At 44.0% G+C, this 19,331-nt stretch overlaps 2 protein-coding genes and 1 long non-coding RNA gene across 12 annotated transcripts in view; 1 reads left to right on the top strand and 2 right to left on the bottom strand.

The window, feature by feature from the left end:
- The window catches only part of LOC112612992 (zinc finger protein 461), a 121,332-nt gene that overhangs the window by 51,941 nt on the left and 50,060 nt on the right, over positions 1 to 19,331 (bottom strand). The window lies entirely within an intron of this gene.
- On the bottom strand, positions 3,345 to 5,461 carry LOC112613008. Its single transcript, XR_003116903.1, has 3 exons — positions 5,286 to 5,461; positions 4,709 to 4,828; positions 3,345 to 4,028 (listed from the first exon to the last, which is right to left on the bottom strand). It is a non-coding gene; the product is annotated as an uncharacterized LOC112613008 (long non-coding RNA).
- The window catches only part of ZNF567 (zinc finger protein 567), a 30,251-nt gene continuing 16,494 nt past the window's right edge, over positions 5,575 to 19,331 (top strand). For 2 of the 9 annotated variants that reach the window (XM_025368083.1, XM_025368080.1), the window contains exons 1-3: positions 5,669 to 5,771; positions 7,070 to 7,166; positions 13,161 to 13,235. In XM_025368083.1, coding sequence (XP_025223868.1) covers positions 13,227 to 13,235 — 9 coding nt within the window. In that variant the 5' untranslated portion in view covers positions 5,669 to 5,771; positions 7,070 to 7,166; positions 13,161 to 13,226. Of the gene's footprint in view, positions 5,649 to 5,668; positions 5,772 to 7,065; positions 7,391 to 13,160; positions 13,236 to 19,331 lie in introns of those variants that run through there. The other 7 variants (XM_025368079.1, XM_025368081.1, XM_025368078.1 and 4 more) reach the window with 7 other exon arrangements.

Here is a 19,331-nt window from a genome sequence, read left to right as displayed (position 1 = left end):
CTGTGTCTTTAATGGTGGTCGCATGGGTTAATTTTTTTATTATTTTATTATGTTTTTTTGAGACGGAGTCTCACTCTGCCACCCAGGCTGGGGTGCAGTGGCACCATCTTGGCTCACTGCAAGCTCTGCCTCCCGAGTTCATGCTATTCTCCTGCCTCAGCCTCCAGAGAAGGTGGGACTACAGGCGTGCCCGCCACCACGCCTGGGTAATTCTTTGTATTTTTAGTAGAGACGGGGTTTCACCGTGTTAGCTAGGATGGTCTCAATTTCCTGACCTCGTGATCTGCCCACCTCGGCCTCCCAAAGTGCTGGTATTACACGCATGAGCAACCGCGCCCAGCCGGGTTTATTTTTTTAAAAAGCCAGCAAGCTATAATTTTATTTATTTATTTTTATTTTTATTTTTTTGCGACGGAGTCTCGCTCTGTCGCCCAGGCTGGAGTGCAGTGGCCAGATCTCAGCTCACTGCAAGCTCCGCCTCCCGGGTTTACGCCATTCTCCTGCCTCAGCCTCCCAAGTAGCTGGGACTACAGGCGCCCGCCACCTCGCTCGGCTAGTTTTTTGTATTTTTTTTAGTAGAGACGGGGTTTCACCGGGTTAGTCAGGATGGTCTCGATCTCCTGACCTCGTGATCCGCCCAAAGTGCTGGGATTACAGGCTTGAGCCACTGCGCCGGGCCTCTATAATTTTAAAATTTGTGCTTCCTCGCTCTCTCTGTGTCTGCGTGTGTGTGATTGCATGTGTTCATTTCTTTTAGCCACTTTTTTCTATCAGGTTTTTGGGTCTTTTCCTCGATTTTAAGAGTTTTTTGTTTTTGTTTTTTTGAGGCAGGGTCTCACTCCAACGCTCAGGTTGGAGTGCATTGGCACAATCACAGCTCACTACAGCCTCAACCTCCTTGGGCTCAGGTGATCCTCCCATTTCAGCCTCCCAAGTAGCTAGGACTACAGGTGTGCCACCACACCCAGCTGATTTTTTTTGTTTTTAGTAGATAGGGGATTTCACCATATTGCCCAGGCTGGTCTCAAACTCCTGGACTCAAGTGTTCCACCCATCTCAGCCTCTGAAAGTGCTGGGATTACAGGCGTGAGCTATACACACTCAAAATAAATGGAATATTTGCATTTTTAAATCACATTTTTCTTTCAGTTCTGGTTTTTGCTTCTGAAGCCCAAATTTTATTACACTTAATGAAACCTGTGCATGGGTAATTCATTTAAATAAACACAATTTCCGCTGGATTAGTGGACTTAAAAGACTAATGATGGCCAGGTGCGTTGGCTCACGCCTGTAATCCCAGCACTTTGGGAGGCCGAGGAGGACAGATCATGAGGTCAGAAGATCAAGACCATCCTGGCCAACATGGTGAAACCTCGTCTCTACTAAAAACAAAAATTAGCCATGCATGGTGGCACGCGCCTTGTAGTCCTAGCTACTTGCAAGGCTGAGGTGGGGGAATTGCTTGAACCTGAGAGGCGGAGGTTGCAGTGAGCCGAGATCATGCCACTGCACTCTAGCCTGGCAACAGAGGGAGACTCTGTCTCAAATAATAATAATAAAATATAAAATAATATAAATAAATAAAAGACTAATGATACCATATAGTAGTGAATAGACACTCTCATAGTATGTTGTATATTGGTGCAAACTTAATCAGGGCAATTGATAAAGATGTGTAAGCAGGTTTTAACTATGAAAGCCTCATTCTCAGCAAAATATCTAAGACTCTATAAAAAGATACAATTTACATGTGCACAGAAAGGCATATGCAGTAAAACATTGCATATAATGGGAAAAAGCTGGACAGAACTTACATATCCAAACAAAACAGTGCAGCCATTAAAAGATTATGACACAGTTCATAATTTAGTGACATGAAAATTTGTTCACTATATTTTGTTAGAAGAAACAAGTAGATTTCAAAACAATTGTTATATAACCCTGTTCTGAATGGAAAAATCCTATATGCCTATATCCGTGCACTTATTCATAAATGAGGTGAAGTTATTTGGAATAAAATGTTCAAAGTGCTTACTTTAACCTTTTTTAATATTCTCCAATCTTCTGAATTAAGAATCTACTAATTTTACAATGAGAGAAATCTGCTTTGAGAGCAGAAAAAAAAAATAAAAGGAGATATGTGTATGATACTTGGATTGCAATGTTGAAATGGTCTGAATTCTGGCTGAAGAGACCCAAACTTTTTTCATAGACATTCCGGAGCACTAATTCAAATACTGTCTCAAAGGTCCTAAATCTAGAATCCTAAGATTTTATACACAATGAGTTCCTCTTCTCAGTTGCCTCTCATTTACCTGGACACAGAACTCCTGTTAACCTCTTCACGAACTATTGCTCCAAGAAGGAAATCACATCTGGTCTGGACATAAATTAATAGGGTAATTAATAATAAATCCTTCACATAGGCAAAGAAATGGAATTTTGGTCTGATGTGGCTATGGAGAATTGAGACCGTTCCTTAATCATCAAGCAGAAAGAAGTTAAGAAAGTATTCTGGGCCGGGCGCGGTGGCTCAAGCCTGTAATCCCAGCACTTTGGGAGGCCGAGATGGGCGGATCACGAGGTCAGGAGATCGAGACCATCCTGGCGAACACAGTGAAACCCCGTCTCTACTAAGAAATACAAAAAATAGCCGGGCAAGATGGCGGGCGCCTGTAGTCCCAGCTACTCGGGAGGCTGAGGCCGGAGAATGGCGTGAACCCGGGAAGCGGAGCTTGCAGTGAGCTGAGATCCGGCCACTGCACTCCAGCCTGGGCGACAGAGCGAGACTCCGTCTCAAAAAAAAAAAAAAAAAAAGAAAGTATTCTGAAGGATTAGGGTGATAACACTTTATAAATAACACAGGAGAGACGCCCATTTCCACCTCTAGAAATCTTAAACCAGTCCTTCAGAAAATAACCTAAGAACCCTGAAGATTCCCTAATCAATCAGGGTGAAGAAAGTAAGATGTTCCCAGAATACAGAATTTGAACTGGAAAGGGGAAAACAGATGTAAAAAGGGAGACCCGGCTGGCCGCAGTGGCTCACGCCCAACACTTTGGGAGACCAAGGCAGGCAGATCACCTGAGGTCAGGGGTTTGAGACCAGCCTAGCCAACTTGGTGAAACCCCATGTCTACTAAAAATACCAAAATTATCCGGGCATGGTGGTGGGCACCTGTAGTCCCAGCTACTCGGAAGGCTGAGGCAGGAGAATCCCTTGAACCTGGGAGGCAGAGGTTGCAGTAGGCCGAGATCGCACCACTGCATTCCAGCCTGGGCGACAGAGTGATACTTGCTCTCAAAACAAAAAAAGGGGAGACCCAATTGGCTAGTTAAATGTATGTAGGTGTTATATCACACCCCTGAATAAATTCCTCTGATTTGGGGGTATGTGTGTCAGTCATCTGTACTCCACCCAGAATTCAGTGCCACATTCCTGAGTCTACATACCCGTGAAATGACAGGAACCCGTGTGCCCATAAGGTCCTGGAGGTGAATGTAAAGTTGGTCAAGACATGGGAGCTAGACAGCAAGGAAAAGGAATTGCAAAGGGAAGTTAGTAGTCAAATAAATTACCATCTATCCATGTAATATAATACTAAGACAAATGCAAAGTTGTAGAAAATAGTTAAGGATAAGGAATCTTTTCAAGATACTGTATCAGAGAAATCACTTTACAAAACAGGTTGAACAATACAATTATATCAATATGCTAATTTTTAAAGTCTGGAAAGTTAAACACCTGTTTCAGTTATCTATTGCTATATAACCACTTCAAAAGTTTATGACTTAAAACAAAAAATAATTAGCTAATTATTTGCGGGGGTTGGCAATTTGAGCTTGGCTTGCCTGAGTGGTTCTTCTGCTGATCATATTCATGTGACAACTGTCAGCTGTTGGCTTGGTGGAGGCTGGATGGTCCAAGATGGTCTCCCTGAAATATCTGGCCGTTGTTACTCACTGGACCTCTCTCCAAGAGATCTTTAATCCTCAAGCAAGCTGCTCTTAGCCTTCAGTCATGGTGGTCTCAGGGCAGGAAAAGGGGAAGAGAAAAAGCTGCACGACTTCCTGAAGCTTTGTCTCTGAAGTCTCACAATATCACTTCCACCACATTCTATTGGTCAAAGCATTTCACAAGGCCCTGCCTACTAGTAACCAAACCACTGACTAGCATTTCAGGAGGAGAAAAAAATACTCCCTTTCTGAAAAACAAAATCAAAGAGAACAAAAATAGAAAATACAACAAAACTTCCTTGACCTTGGTTTTCAGATATGCTCAGCAATGGTTCCCTTTCCTTGGGGCTCTTAGAGAACCTCGAGGCAACGGAGAAGGGGAAAGGAAAGGGGTAAGAAATCATGAGACAAGAACTTTCTTGGAACCCAGACTGGCTAAACTGGAAAAAATTATTCCCACCACACAAGCTCTCATCATCTACCATACACATACTCAGATAGAAGTAAAAGGGAGATGGGAGTACTGATAATCCTTCTTAATATTCAAGGGAAAGGCCAGGGTCACTGATTCCCAGGACTGGGGACTTTCTCTAAATTCACATAAGTCTCCCGGGGAGACATCTCTGGGAATGATGTGGTTCACATGGAACCTGACCTCTGAGAGTTCCCAAGGGAGAGCCTCTGAGGAAGGAATCCTACTCCTAGGCTCTCCCCATCACATCTTCCCAGAACTCTGCCTGAGAGACACTTACAACTCGAAAAGCCTCGTTCCAAAAACAGGTCTGTGCTTTTTCTGTTTGCAGATTTTACTCCACCACTCGATTATCCCTTCCCTTTTTACGGCTATTTCACTGCAGCTGGGGTCTATACAGCTATGAAGCAGGAGAAAAAAGGAAGCTGGGAACTCAGAGATGCAGAGCCCAAGAAACAATCGAGTCTAAAACTGCCACTTAGTTGGGGACTCTACCAGGATCCCGTGTTAAACACCAGGCTGAGAACTGGGGACGGGGGTGCCCTGAGAAGACAACGCGGGCCATGCTTCATTGCAAGATGACTGCTTAACATAGGCATCGATCGTAGTCCTCACAGGCACATGGGGGAGATCTTCGACAGACACCTCAGTCCCAACGTTAAACACAGCACTGCAGAAATGAAGCTTTACCCGTTACACACACAACACCACAGACTTAAAGGTTCTTCCATCACACTAGGCCACACTGTCACGATGGGAGGTCTCAAACACTACAGTGTCACACACCCCACATGACAGCCGACCACGGCCACCCAGAGGTCCCGCATGCTAGCAGGGACAGGAACACAATCACGCACCTGTTGCAGCCTCCTCGCCGCGCACACAGCCTCCTTGTCCTGGCGTCAAACACGCACACACGCATACACAGGTCCGAGCTACGGCCCTGCACACCCTGTCTGCGTCCCGGGAGCCCGGGGCTTCCTCACTGTGAGCGCCGCCCGCACCCCAGCCATGCACTATGAGAACTTGGAAGCGGAACCTGAGATCAAAGTTCGAAAACGGCCCGGGAACCTGTGGGAAATGTAGTCCAAGGCCGGAAACGCCCGGATGTGGAGAAGGCGCGCGTAACCGGTGGCCCGCAGGAATGCGCCGCGGGGACAGCTGGGAGTCGCCCTCCGCGCGGGAGTGCGCATGCGCAGACGCCCGGCCGGCGACCGAAGGTGAGGCTGGCTGGTCGGGTGGTGGGACCGGTAGGGAAAACTGAGGAGGCAGGCGGGAACCTGGGCTGGGGAAAACAAGAAGGGAAGAGGAGCAACCTGGGACGAGGAGTTGACGAGAGGAAAGTGCGAGTCCGGGCCCCCGGAGAAGACTGGGAGGGAAGCAGGAACCAGAGCGCGGGCCGGGGAGTGCCTGAAGAAGGGAACCGGTTGCCCGTGGCGGGGGTGAGCTCCGCAGTGGCAGGAATTTCGTCTGATTTTCGTCCCCCGGCTCCTGGAGCACGGCCTGGCATACAACAGGCGCTCCGTATGTGTGTGGCTTTTCGTACCTGTCCTGTGTGTTGTGGTAGGGGAATGTGTTATTCTGCGTGACGTGGTGGAACCGGTTGTTTATGAAAGTGATGCGGTCCCTGCGTGTCTTAAGTTTTAACTTAAATCAGGTGCGAGTCGATTTGTGTTTTAGCCTGTGTCCGACTTCGGAGAGGCGACAGTGAGGGCATTGTGAGTGAAAGGTTGTTACTTTTTGTAGAAGTGTCAGTTCAGCGAAATTGTGCACGACGTGGGGGCCTATGGGATTATGACTATGTAGTGGGTGATACAGCTATGAATATGCCTAATTTTTAAAGTACTTTGTGTGCACGACCTATGATGACTGTGAATGTGGCACACTGTGCGACTTAGTACTTGAGAAACCGAGTGCTGACTAAAGTATGCATTGTTTAGATTGACTTCCAAGTGTTGGGCATTTTATATATGCCTATAGAATTTGAGTCTGGTAATTAGACAAGTAAAGTAGTGATTTTTTTTTTTTTAATGGAGAAGAAGAGGCAAAATAATTTTCAGAGGGTAAGATTGGACCCATGCGCGGTGGCTCACGCCTGTAATCCCAGCACTTTGGGAGGCTGGGGCAGACAGATCACCTGAGGTCAGAAGTTTGACCAACATGGTAAAACCCCGTCTCTACTAAAAATATAAAAATTAGCTGGACATGATGGCGCATGCCTGTAGCCACGCTACTCGGGAGCTGAGGCAGGGGAATCGCTTGAACTTGGAGGTGAAAGTTGCAGTGAGCCAACCACTGCACTCCAGCCTGGGCGACAGAGCGAGACTCTGCCCCTCCCCCTCCAAAAAAGACCATTTATTGGGAAAACCTGGTATTGACTGATGACTGATATGCTTAAATGAATAGAACACCACTGGGACCAGTATTTTAAAGATAAAAAAAACTGTATCTCGTAACTGTTACTCTCAAAATTCCTATTTGGATGTGTGTGTGTGTGTGTGTGTATATATATTTGTATTTTTTATTTTTTTGCTGGATGAATTTCTTCTGCTGGAAGCCTGCAATGTGAAAGGATACATGATTAGTTTCTTCTCTAATTCCCCAACCTTTATTTTGTCTCCTCTTTACTCCCTATAGGTAGTCTTCAGCTCTCATGGATTGGGAGCTGGGAAAGGAATGAGAAGACGGAAGTCGGAGACAAGAAGAGGCTAACATGACTGATACCGCTATAATTTAGTGTAAGTCATCTCTTACCTTCCAAGAGAACCTGCTGCTTGGAACCTCCAGATATGCTTCCCTTCTCATGGACATAGCCTCTTCTGCAGCTGCTGCCCCAGTGCTTCCTCTGGGCATGCAGTGGCCCACCCACTCTGGTGGGTGAGTTTGTCCAGTCAGTCCTCTTTGATAGGACCCAAGACAACCCAGACAGCCTCCACCCATGGGGTCTTCACCTAATGCTAAGGTGAGAATTAGCCACCTCAGTCACTTTGCCCTCCCAAATCCTAGAAACATGCACATTTTTGCCAAGAATTCTCCCACCACTTTGGTTCCTGGTGGACTCAGGGTCTGAGGGACTGCTTTGTGTTGTAAAGAAGGGAGAATCACTCACGTTTTTCCCCCTGGAAAAACACTGTTCTAAAAATAATAATCTCTTAAAAATACATTTTCTTCTCTCTTCTCTCAGCCTTTCCACCCTCCTAAAGGAGGAGTTTAATGATAGCAGAATTTTACACTCGACAGCTGTGTAAGATCCTGTTCTGAAATGAAGTTCTCTTAGAATTTTGTTTCATTCACCATCTTTGGGATGTCAGTTGAGGCTGAGGCAGAAAGACTTCTAAGTTTTCATCCTATTAAAAATGAACAGTGATAACAATTAGAAAACTCAGGGTTGTTGGAAAAAACATTAACAAATCAATAGGGTGTGTATGTGGAAAGTATGGGGGAAAAAAGACTTTATTTACAGTGGTCATCAAAAATAAGGGATACAAAGGAAGTGACTTTACTAGTTACATGATACGTCATTAAAAAGCACATCTTAAAATAAGACTTTGGGTGGGGCACGGTGGCTCATACCTGTAATCCCAGCACTTTGGGAGGCTGAGGTGTGTGCACTGCTTGAGTCCAGGAGTTCAAGACTAGCCTGGGCAACTTAGTGAAACCCTGTCTCTACAAAAATACAAAAATTAGCCAGGCGTGGTGGCATGCGCCGGGTGGCTAGCTACTCAGGAGTCTGAGGTGGGAAGATCACCTGAGCCCAGGGAAGTCAAGGCTACAGCGAGCCATGATCACACCACTGCTCTCCAGCCTGGGCAACAGATTGAGACCTTGTTTCAAAACAAAACAAACTATAAAACCCTTAGGAAAAAACACATAGGCATACATCTTAATGATCTTAAATTTGGCATGCATGCTTTTGGAATTACTTTCCTGGTGATTGAAATGTTCTAAAATTAGATTGTGGATGATTGTTCATTATGATGGTCTGTGAATATACCAAAAACCATTGAATTGTATACTTTAGATGAACGAATTTTATGGTGTGTAAATTATATCTCAATGCTGTCATTTGAAAAATCTTGGCTAGGCCACCTCTGCAATGTGTAACTGAGCAAGCCATGAGTGTCTCCTGTGTTAGTCATGTTAGTCAATTTCAGGTATAATGGGACCTACCTCACTCAGGGTTTTTGTGAAGGTCATTGGATCTACATCACAGGGAATTATTTTGGAAAGTGTAAAGAAATAATTGAATTCCAACTATCCAAGAGAGGGAAACTGGGTGAATTAACCAAGTACAGTGCCACTGAGAAGTATTATGCAGCTATGAAAAGGGATCAATTGCATGGATTTATGGAGAAGGGCCTCCAGGATACTTCGAATTTTTTTGTTTTGTTGTTTTGTTTGTTTCTGAGACAAGGTCTCACTCTGTTGCCCAGGCTGGAGTGCAGTAGTTTGATCATGGCTCACTGCAGCCTCCACCTCCCTGGGCTCAAGTGATCCTCCCACCTCAGCCTCCCAAGTAGGTGGGGCTACAGGCATGTACAACCATACCTGGCTAATTTTATTTTATGTTTTTGTACAGTTGGGGTCTTGCTGTGTTTCCTAGGCTGGTCTTGAACTCCTAGGCTCAAGTGATCTGCCCACCTTGGCCTCCTCAGGTGCTGGGATTATAGGCGTGAGCCACCTTGCCTGGTCTCCAGGATACTTTGTTAGTGACAAAAGCAATAGGGAATATTATATTCTATCTTTTATCTAAGTTTTCAGCTTATCTTTTCATTATTTTCATATAAGCAAATGTATATATTTGCATTTTTTTAAACTCATGTCACCACCATCACCCAAATTTAAAAAGAAAACAAAAACAGAACACTTCTAGCCCCCATCCAGTTACCCTGGCACAAAAATAACCTCTGTTCTAATTTCATCTCATATAAAAGGAGTCATGCAGAATGTAACCTTTTGAGTCTGGCTTCATTCAGTAAGGATGTTGCAATCAGTAAGCTATAGCTGGGACTACAAGTACATGCCACCTTCATTCAGTAAGGATGTTGCAATCAGTAAGCTATAGCTGGGACTACAAGTACATGCCACCATGCTGGCTAATTTGTGTATTTTTAGTTTGTAGAGACAGAATCTCACTATGTTGCCCAGACTGGTCTCGAACTCCTGAGCTTACGGGATCCTCCTGCCTTGTCCTCCCAAAGTGCTGGGATTGCAGGCATGAGCTCAGTTCAGTTGCATGTTGCAGTTCATTCATATTATTGCATGTATCATTGCTTCATTCTTAGTACAAAGTAGTATTCCACTGTCTGGATGGATCAGGATGGATCACAGTTGGTTTCCATTGATTATCTATTTATCCAATTATCCATTGATGCACACATAGGTTGTTTCCAATTCTGAGGTGCTTATGAATAAAACTGCCATGAACATTCACATTCGGGTCTTTTTGTGGATACATGTTTTTGTTTGTCGTGGATAGATACTCAGGAGTGGTATTGATGGGTGGTTTAAACAATTACTTTAAAATGGTATCTTTACATGGAATAGTTTGGCCTCTTGATTGTGGTGGTGGTGACACAAATCTAAATGTGTGATAAAATGGTAAAAACATGCACATAATGAGTACATGGAAAATTAGTGATATCTGAAAGAAGTTGGCGCATTGTGTAATGACAATTTTCTAATTTTTTATTTTTATTTTTTAGAGTCAGAGTCTTGCTCTGTTGTCCAGATTGAAGTACAGTGGCACAGTCATAGCTCATTGTAGCCTCAAACTCCTGGGCTTAAGTGACCCTCCCGCCTCAGCCTCTTGGGTAGCTAAAAGCGTACACGCCATCATGCTGGCTAATTTGTGTATTTTTATTTTGTAGAGACAGAGTCTCACTATGTTGCCCAGGCTGGTCTCAAACTCCTAAGCTCATGCAGTCCTCCTGCCTTGTCCTCCCAAAGCGCTGGGATTACAGGCATGAGCTACCTACTGTGCCCAGCCAGTTTTCTGATTTTGACCGTGTGCTATGGTTATGGAAGATGTGACATTGTGGAGAAGCTGGATGAAGGGTAAATGAGACCTCTCTGCACAATTTTTGCAAGCTTCTGTGGATCTATAATCATTTCAAAATAAAAAAATAAATTTTAAAAAGAGCCTGCTGCAAGACTGAGAAGTGCCTATGGTGTCTGATTCCCTCTTGTTGGGCATGAATTCTATTTCCTACTCTAGGCACTTTTGGACAAAGCCATGCAGAATATCTTATCCCATACCTGCCCCTGTGAGCCGCTTACCCTTTCTCAAAGTTTCCAGCAACCCTGGGAGTAGGCGGGATGTGGTGGTTCACACCTATAATCCCAGCACTTTGGGAGGCCAAGGCAGGAAGATCACTTGAGCCCAGGAGTTGGAGACTAGCCTAAGCAACATAGTAAGACCCCATTTCTTTAAAAAAAAAAAAAAGCCAGTCTTGATGGTGTGCGCTTGTAGTCCCAGCTACCCAGGAGGCTGAGATAGGAGTATCACTTGAGCCCAGGGAGGCCGACACTGCAGTGAGTGGTGATAGTGCCACTGCACTCCATCCTGGGCAACAGAGTGAGACCCTGTCTCAAAAACAAAAAAATTAAAATGAAAAAATAATTAGCTGGATGTGGGTGGTGCATGCCTATGGTCCCTGCTATGCAGGAGGGAGAATTGCTTGAGCTGAGGAAGTCGAGGCTGCAGTGAGCCATGATCATGCCACTGCATTCTAGCCTAGGCAAAGAGTGAGACCCTGTCTCAAAAATAAAAATAAGACTTGAATAAAAGGACAGGAAGACACAATATGATAAAATGTCAAAACTTCCTAACATTTCATGGATTTCCATTAAAATTTTAATAAAAATGTTTGAACTTTCTGGCATTGTTAAGAGAAAATAAACACCAGAAATTCTTTTTTTTTTTTTTTTTTTTTTGAGACGGAGTCTCGCTGTGTCTCCCAGGCTGGAGTGCAGTGGCCTGATCTCAGCTCACTGCAAGCTCCGCCTCCCGGGTTCACGCCATTCTCCCGCCTCAGCCTCCCAAGTAGCTGAGACTACAGGCGCCCGCCACCACGCCCGGCTAGTTTTTTTTGTATTTTTAGTAGAGACGGGGTTTCACCATGTTAGCCAGGATAGTCTCGATCTCCTGACCTCGTGATCCACCCGCCTCGGCCTCCCAAAGTGCTGGGATTACAGGCTTGAGCCACTGCGCCCGGCCAACACCAGAAATTCTGAGAGAGAAAAACTGTCAGGGAAGTAGCCCTCGTAGATACTAAACTGTTTTAAAACTGATAACTGTAAGGTGATCCTGGCAGTTAAATGAACAGTTCAGTGGAAATAAGTATAAAGCTTAGGTCTACTTAGATATGTTAAAGGGAATAAAATATGCGATAAAAATGGCAGTTTTGATGAGTGAAGGAAATACAGATTGTGGAGTACCTTGTGATACCAAACTAGATGGGCAAAGTATTTTTATTTTTATTTTTATTTTTTATTTATTTATTTTTTTTGAGACAGAGTTTCATTCTTGTTGCCCAGGCTGGAGTGCAGTGGCACACGATCTTAGCTAACCACAAACTCCATCTCCCAGGTTCAAGTAATTCTCCTGCCTCAGCCTCCGTAGTAGCTGGGATTACAGGCATGTGCCACCACGCCCAGCTAATTTTGTATTTTTAGTAGAGACGAGGTTTCTCCATGTTGGTCAGGCTGGTCTCGAACTCCCAACCTCAGGTGATCCGCCTGCCTGAGCCTCCCAAAGCGCTGAGATTATAGAAGTGAGCCATCGCGCCCAGCCTAATTTTTAAAATTGTATTTTTACATGGAAAAAAACAAATGAGAAACTATAAAAAATTATTTGGGGCTGTGCACAGTGGCTCACGCCTGTAATCACACGTAGGAGGAGCACATGAGGCCAGGAGTTTGAGACCAGCCTAAGCAACATTGCAAGACCTCATCTCAAAAGAAAACAATAATTTAAAAAAGTAGCCAGTCATGGTGTTGTGTGCCTTTCGTCCTAGCTACTTGGGAGGCTGAGACAGAATTGCTTGAGCTCAGGAGTTTGAGGGTGCAGTAAGCCAGAATAGTGCCACTGTACGCCAGCCTGGATGGCAGAGTATGACCCTGTCTCTAAAAAAGAAAAATTATTTGGAACTCCTTCCACAAAAATAAAGGATTAATTTCTTTCCTTTAAAGAAGTCTAGCAACATTTCAGAAAATAAAAATAATAGAAAATGAAATAAATGATGAGACCACAGATAAGAAGCTAAAAGCGTTCTTTAAACTTATGAAAAGCTTATTGTTCATGGTAAGAAAACTAGAAACTAGAACCACAATTTACATGTGTTAGACAAGCATAGAAAAATTTGTATCAGTATTCCTTGGTGTGGAATGACAGGTATTCTCATATACTGCTGGCAGTACTATAAATGGTACAGCCTTAATGGAGAGCAGCTTGGAAGTAGTTAATAACAATAGGCTGACTAGGAGGGAAAAGGTAGTGCGTGAGGGGAGATGAGCTTGCCCAAAATCCATCCTGCTGCCCCAAAAGCCTGTATCTCTGGCCTTGGGGATAAAACGGGATTTGCCTAGCTGGTTCTCCCTTCTATGTGGCATGTTCAGAGTGAACAAGGATCAATACAAGGGAAATGGAGGCAATTTTAATAGAATTATAAGAGCTGCGAGGCACATGTGGTCTCATGTGGCTTTTTTTTGTCTCGGCTTTGCCTCCTTAGGAACTGCCTCTTTTCTAAAGAGGACCCCAAAGGAAGGACTGGTCATCTCTTTCGTATCTCAAAACCATGGCGCAGGTAAGGCGATGGTTTCTCTCTCCTTTCTGAAAGTCTTTTTTTTTTTTTTTTAAAGGATATTTGGGTATATGTCTGTCTTGTCCTACATCCTCCTGCCTATCTTTCCCTTCAGAAAACTGGTCCTCACTTCTTCCCATATTGGTTAGATATGACTCTATCTTCCACAAATGCTCCCAATTTTAACCAGTGTTCACACGTTAAGTGAATATATCAAGCCAGGTATGGTGGCTCACACCTGTAATCCCAGCACTTTAGGAGGCTGAGGCAGGAGAATTGCTTGAGCCCAGGAGTTCAAGACCAGCCAGCCTGGGCAACATAGAGAGATCCTTGTCTCCACCAGAAATTAAAAAAAAAAAATAGGCCAGGTGCAGTGGCTCATATCTGTAATCCTAGCACTTCGGGAGGCCGAGGTGGGTGGATCACCTGAGGTCAGAAGTTTGAGACCAGCCTGGCCAACATAGTGAAATGCTGTCTCTACTAAAAATATAAAAATTAGCCGGGCTTGGTGGCAGGCGCCTGTAATCCCAGCTACTCAGGAGGCTGAGGCAAGAGAATTGCTTGAATCCGGGAGGCCGAGGTTGCAGTGAGTGAAGATTACGCTGCTGCACTCCAGCATAGGTGTCAGAGTGAGACTGTCTCAAAAAAAGAAAAAAATTACCCCAGTGCAGGTGCAGTGGCATGCGCCTGTGGTCCCAGTTATTTGTGAAGCTTAGGTGGGAGGATAGCTTTAACCCAGAGATCAGGTCTACAATGAGCCATGATCATGTCACTGCACTCCAGCCTGGATGATAGAACAAGACTCTCTTTATTAAAAAAGAAAAAAAAAAAAGGCTGGGCACGGTGGCTCAAGCCTGTAATCCCAGCACTTTGGGAGGCCGAGACGGACGGATCACGAGGTCAGAAGATCGAGACCATCCTGGCTAACCGCGTGAAACCCCGTCTGTACTAAAAAATACAAAAAACTAGCCGGGCGAGGTGGCGGGCGCCTGTAGTCCCAGCTACTCGGGAGGCTGAGGCAGGAGAATGGCGTGAACCCGGGAGGCGGAGCTTGCAGTGAGCTGAGATCTGGCCACTGCACTCCAGCCTGGGTGACAGAGCGAGACTCCTCCTCAAAAAACAAACAAAAAAGGCCGGGCGCGGTGGCTCACGCCTGTAATCCCAGCACTTTGGGAGGTCGAGGCGGGCGGATCACAAGGTCAGGAGATCGAGACCATGGTGAAACCCCATCTCTACTAAAAATACAAAAAATTAGCCGGGCGTGGTAGCGGGCGCCTGTAGTCCCAGCTACTCAGGAGGCTGAGGCAGGAGAATGGCGTAAACACGGGAGGCGGAGTTTGCAGTGAGCCGAGATCGAGATCGCGCCACTGCACTCCAGCCTGGGGGACAGAGCGAGACTCCGTCTCAAAAAAAAAAAAAAAAAAAATAGTGAGTGTATCATTCACCATCTCCTCTCTCAGTCTTCTTCCAGAAGCTCTGCAGGGACAAAAATGCATTTCCTTGAATTAAATGAAAATGTATTACTGAATGAACCCATCTTGTGTAGATTAAAAAGATATATACGACTTTATTGCATCCACAGACTGGAGTCTAGATAGTAGTGAAATTGACAGAATTTATATAGAATCAGTAAGTAGCAAGAAGTCTTGTGTTGAGGCTTTGAGGATGGAAATATGATTGACAACTTGTACAAAGAACTGAGAATCTTGGGTTTCTCCTCTATCTTCAGTTTTGCTCACAGCTGCTAACAATTTCTAAAAATGTGTGGCCTTCCAATAACACCTGCTTAGTATATTAATTCTAGATTTATTTCTGTTTTCACATTTCTTCCAATTTTATGTTTGGATGTAGAAGTAAATATATTTGTATAGACCGCCATACTAAACTGGAAGTGTAACTCTTTTTTTTTTTTTTTTTTTTTTGTTGTTGTCACGGAGTCTCGCTCTGTCGCCCAGCCTGGAGTGCAGTGGCCGGATCTCAGCTCACTGCAAGCTCCGCCTCCCGGGTTCACGCCATTCTCCTGCCTCAGCCTCCCGAGTAGCTGGGACTACAGGCGCCCGTCACAGCGCCCGGCTAGTTTTTTGTATTTTTTAGTAGAGACGGGGTTTCACCGGGTTAGCCAGGATGGTCTCGATCTCCTGACCTCGTGATCCGCCCGTCTCGGCCTCCCAAAGCGCCTGGCCCCGTTTTTGTTTTTAGAGATAAGAGTCTCAGTCTGTTGCCCAGGCTAGAGTGCAACAGACTCAAACTTTTCCCTCTAAAAACAAACAAACAAAAAAAACAAGAAAAAGCTATGCATGATCATAGCTCACTGCAACCTCAAACCCCTTGACTCAAGTGATCTGCCCACATTGTTCTCCCAAAGGTCTGGGTTTACAGGTGTGAGGCACCGCCCTGGCCTGTTTGTTTGACTCAGGGACACTGCTGGGCTGTTTGTGCTTCCCCTTGCTTGTGCTATGGCCTAGAAAATGCTTTTAGGCAATAAGCTGGGACAATTATAGGGCTTACTTTGTTTACCTCTCACAAAGATCACCATTCTGTGCTGTCAACGGGTCAGTGCTTCAAGCTTTAATATATTTCTGTTGTTTAATATATTTTTATAATTTTTTTAGTTGTTTATGGTAGGAGGGAATTTCTCATAGCAGTTAATTCTTCTGATATGAAAGGAAGTCAGAAATATCTGTTTGTTTTATTGGGCAGTTAACTTGACTGAACTCAAACTTCAGACTATTCCTTACGATTGGTGGCAGCTTGAATCCCTACTTTATTTCTTTTATTTTTTTTTACCAGGCTGCTTGGATTCTGACCCATGCATGCCTAATTGAGTTAGGTATCAGCCGAAGATGTTTTTTTTTTTTTTTTTGAGACGGGGTCTGGCTCTGCCGCCCAGACTGGAGTGCAGTGGCCGGATCTCAGCTCACTGCAAGCTCCGCCTCCCGGGTTCACGCCATTCTCCTGCCTCAGCCTCCCCAGTAGTTGGGACTACAGGCGCCCGCCACCTCGCCCGGCTAGTTTTTTGTATTTTTTAGTAGAGACGGGGTTTCACCGTGTTAGCCAGCATGGTCTCGATCTCCTGACCTCGTGATCCGCCCGTCTCGGCCTCCCAAAGTGCTGGGATTACAGGCTTGAGCCACCGCGCCCGGCTCAGCCGAAGATGTTAACAAAGTTTATTCAGTGTCTTTTCTCCAACTCCCACATTCAGTTTCATAGGATTTCTCCACTTTCTTTCCAGCTGTTGTTGTTGCCCTGAGTTCTGTCCTTTGCTTCTTCAAGTAAGGCAGGCCATGGGTTCCCACCTGAATTGCATTTGCCACACATGGTGTCTACAAGGGACCTGCCCCCAGGCCACAAGTAATATAAATTGCTAATTGTCCCATTGCTCTTCTGTTCTTCCAAGTGTAGACCCCCCCCACTCCAGTCTGTCTGTTTGAGACACTTTGCAGTGCCTTCAGATAGTTATTTTTATATTTTATCCAGGATTAACATTGTCATTTTCAGTAACATAGTCAAATAAAAGCTACTTTGCCATTCTCTAAAGCAGAGTTTGTATTTTTTAATCAACTTAATAAATACTCATTTTAAGCATATAGTTAATGAAGCTCGGAAGTGTATAGCTCTACATAATCACCACAACAATCAAGATTACAGAATTTTCATTACTCCAGAAGTTGCCTCATGCGCCATACAATTAGTTGCTCCACTGCCAGCTCCAGCTTCAGTGGTCATGTATCTGCCTCTGTCACTATAGTTTTGCTTCTGGAATTTCATAAAAATGGAATCATAGACTATATAGCTTTTTGGGAGGTTGGCTTACTTAACGCAGGTAATGTTTTTGAAAGTCACTCATACTCTGTATGTCAGTACATCCCTGTATTGCTGAGTATTTTTCCATTGCGCGAATATACTACAATTTGTTTATCCAGTCACCTTTATTTCTTTTGAGTAAATACCCAGGTGTGGAATCTGTGGGTTATGTGGAAAGTGTTTGTTTAACTTTATCAGAAACTGTGAACTCAAAGCGGTTGTGTTGTTTTATTTTCCCATGATCAAATGCATGAGAGTTCTAATAGCTCCACATATTTTCTGGATACAATTCTTTTGTCATATAAAAGGACTATGAATATCTTCTTTCAGTCTGTGACTTGATTTTTTTATTTTCTTAATGGTGTTTTTCAGAGCTGAAATTTTTCATTTTATGAAATTCAATGTTTTTAAAATTTTATGATTCACGCTTTTTGTATTAAATTTAAATTTGTAAGTCTCTCTCAGCTTGCATCTGCAAATTTTGATGTTTTTATTTAGTTGGAAATATTTTCTGAAAATTTCCTTTTTGATTATCCTTTGACCCCGAATTATTAATAGTTACTTAGAAGTATATTGTTTAGTTTCCAAACATTTGGGGCTTATCTAGACATCTTATTTTTATTGAGATTTAATTTACTTTCACTGTTGTCAGAGAACATATTCCATATGAATTTGTCTTTACTCTATTGAGACTTGTTTAGGTTCCACCTTGGTGAGTAGTCTATTTGCTCTTGAGAAGGGTATGTATTGTAAAATTACTGAAAGTGCTTTTCTATAAATGTCAAATGGGTTTAGATGGTTGATAGTATTCTTTACATATTCTGGCTATTTACAGATTTACCCCCTTTGGTTTGTTTCTTTCAGTTGCTGACAAATATTAACATCACCTATGATTTTGGACTTTAAAAAATCTCATTTTACTTTTGTCAAGTTTTGCTTAATGTATTTTGGAACTATTTAATTAGGTGACTATACATTTATGACTGTAACATCTTCCAGATGTATTTGTTCTTTATTACTATGAAATGTCCTTCTTTGTGGCTAGTAGTAACACTCCTCTAGTTGAAATCTGTTTTGTCTGATATTTCTGTAGCCACTTCAGCTTGTATTTGTATGTCTTTTTAGTGGTTAGTGTTTCTCTATCTTTTTTCATCCTTTTGCTTTCAGCCTATTTGTATCTTTGTTTTTTTAAAATAAGTCTCTTGTAGACAGAATGAATATATTTGAGTCTTTTTTTTTTTTTTTGAGACGGAGTCTCGCTCTGTTGCCCAGGCTGGAGTGCAGTGGCGCAATCTCAGCTCACTGCAAGCTCCACCTCCTGGGTTCACACCATTCTCCTGCCTCAGCCTCCCAAGCAGCTGGGACTACAGGCACCTGCCACCACGCCCGGCTAATTTTTGTTTTTTTGTATTTTTAGTAGAGATGGGGTTTCACCATGTTAGCCAGGATGGTCTCGATCTCCTGACCTTGTGATCCACCTGCCTCAGCCTCTCAAAGTGCTGTGATTACAGGCATGAGCCACCACGCCCAGCCAAGTCTTTTTTTTTTTTTTTCTGAGACAGGGTCTTACTCTGTTGCCCAGGCTGGAGTGCAGTGGTGCAGTCAATGCTCACTGCAGCCTTGACCTCCTAGGCTCAAGTAATCCTCCTATCTCAGCCTCCCAAGTAGCTAGGACCACAGGCATGTGCCACCATACCTAGCTAATTTTTTTTTTTTTTTTTACTTTTTTTTGGGAGTCAGAGTCTCCCTCTTTCGCCCAGGCTGGAGTGAAGTGGCACAATCCTGGCTCACTGCAGCCTCTGCCTCCTGAGTTGAAGCGATTTTTGTGCCTCAGCCTCCGGAGTAGCTGGGACTATGGGCATGCATCTCCACTTCCAGCTAAATTTTGTATTTTTAGTAGACATGGGGGTTTCACCATGTTGGCCAGGCTGGTCTTGAACTCCTGACCTCAAGTGATGTGACTGCCTTGTCCTCCCAAAGTGCTGGGATTACAGGGGTAGGCCACCACGCCCAGCGCCTGGGTAATTTTTTTTTTATTTTTTGTAGACACAGGGTCTCACTATGTTACCCAGGCTGCTTATGAACTCCTGGGCTGAAGTGATCCTCCCACCTTGGCCTCCCAAACTGTCGGGATTACAGCTGTGAGCCACCACACGCAGCCTATTTGAATCTTGCTTTCATAGACACTGATAATCTCTGCCTTCTCATTGGAGTGTTTAGTCCATTTACATTGAATACAAGTAAAGGTATAGTTGGATTTAGGGCAGTCATTTTTGCTATTTGTTTTATGATTGC

The sequence above is a fragment of the Theropithecus gelada genome, chromosome 19 (assembly GCF_003255815.1).
Source record: "Theropithecus gelada isolate Dixy chromosome 19, Tgel_1.0, whole genome shotgun sequence".
NCBI classification, from domain to species: Eukaryota; Metazoa; Chordata; class Mammalia; order Primates; family Cercopithecidae; genus Theropithecus; species Theropithecus gelada.
This window is presented reverse-complemented; position numbering and strand designations above follow the sequence as displayed.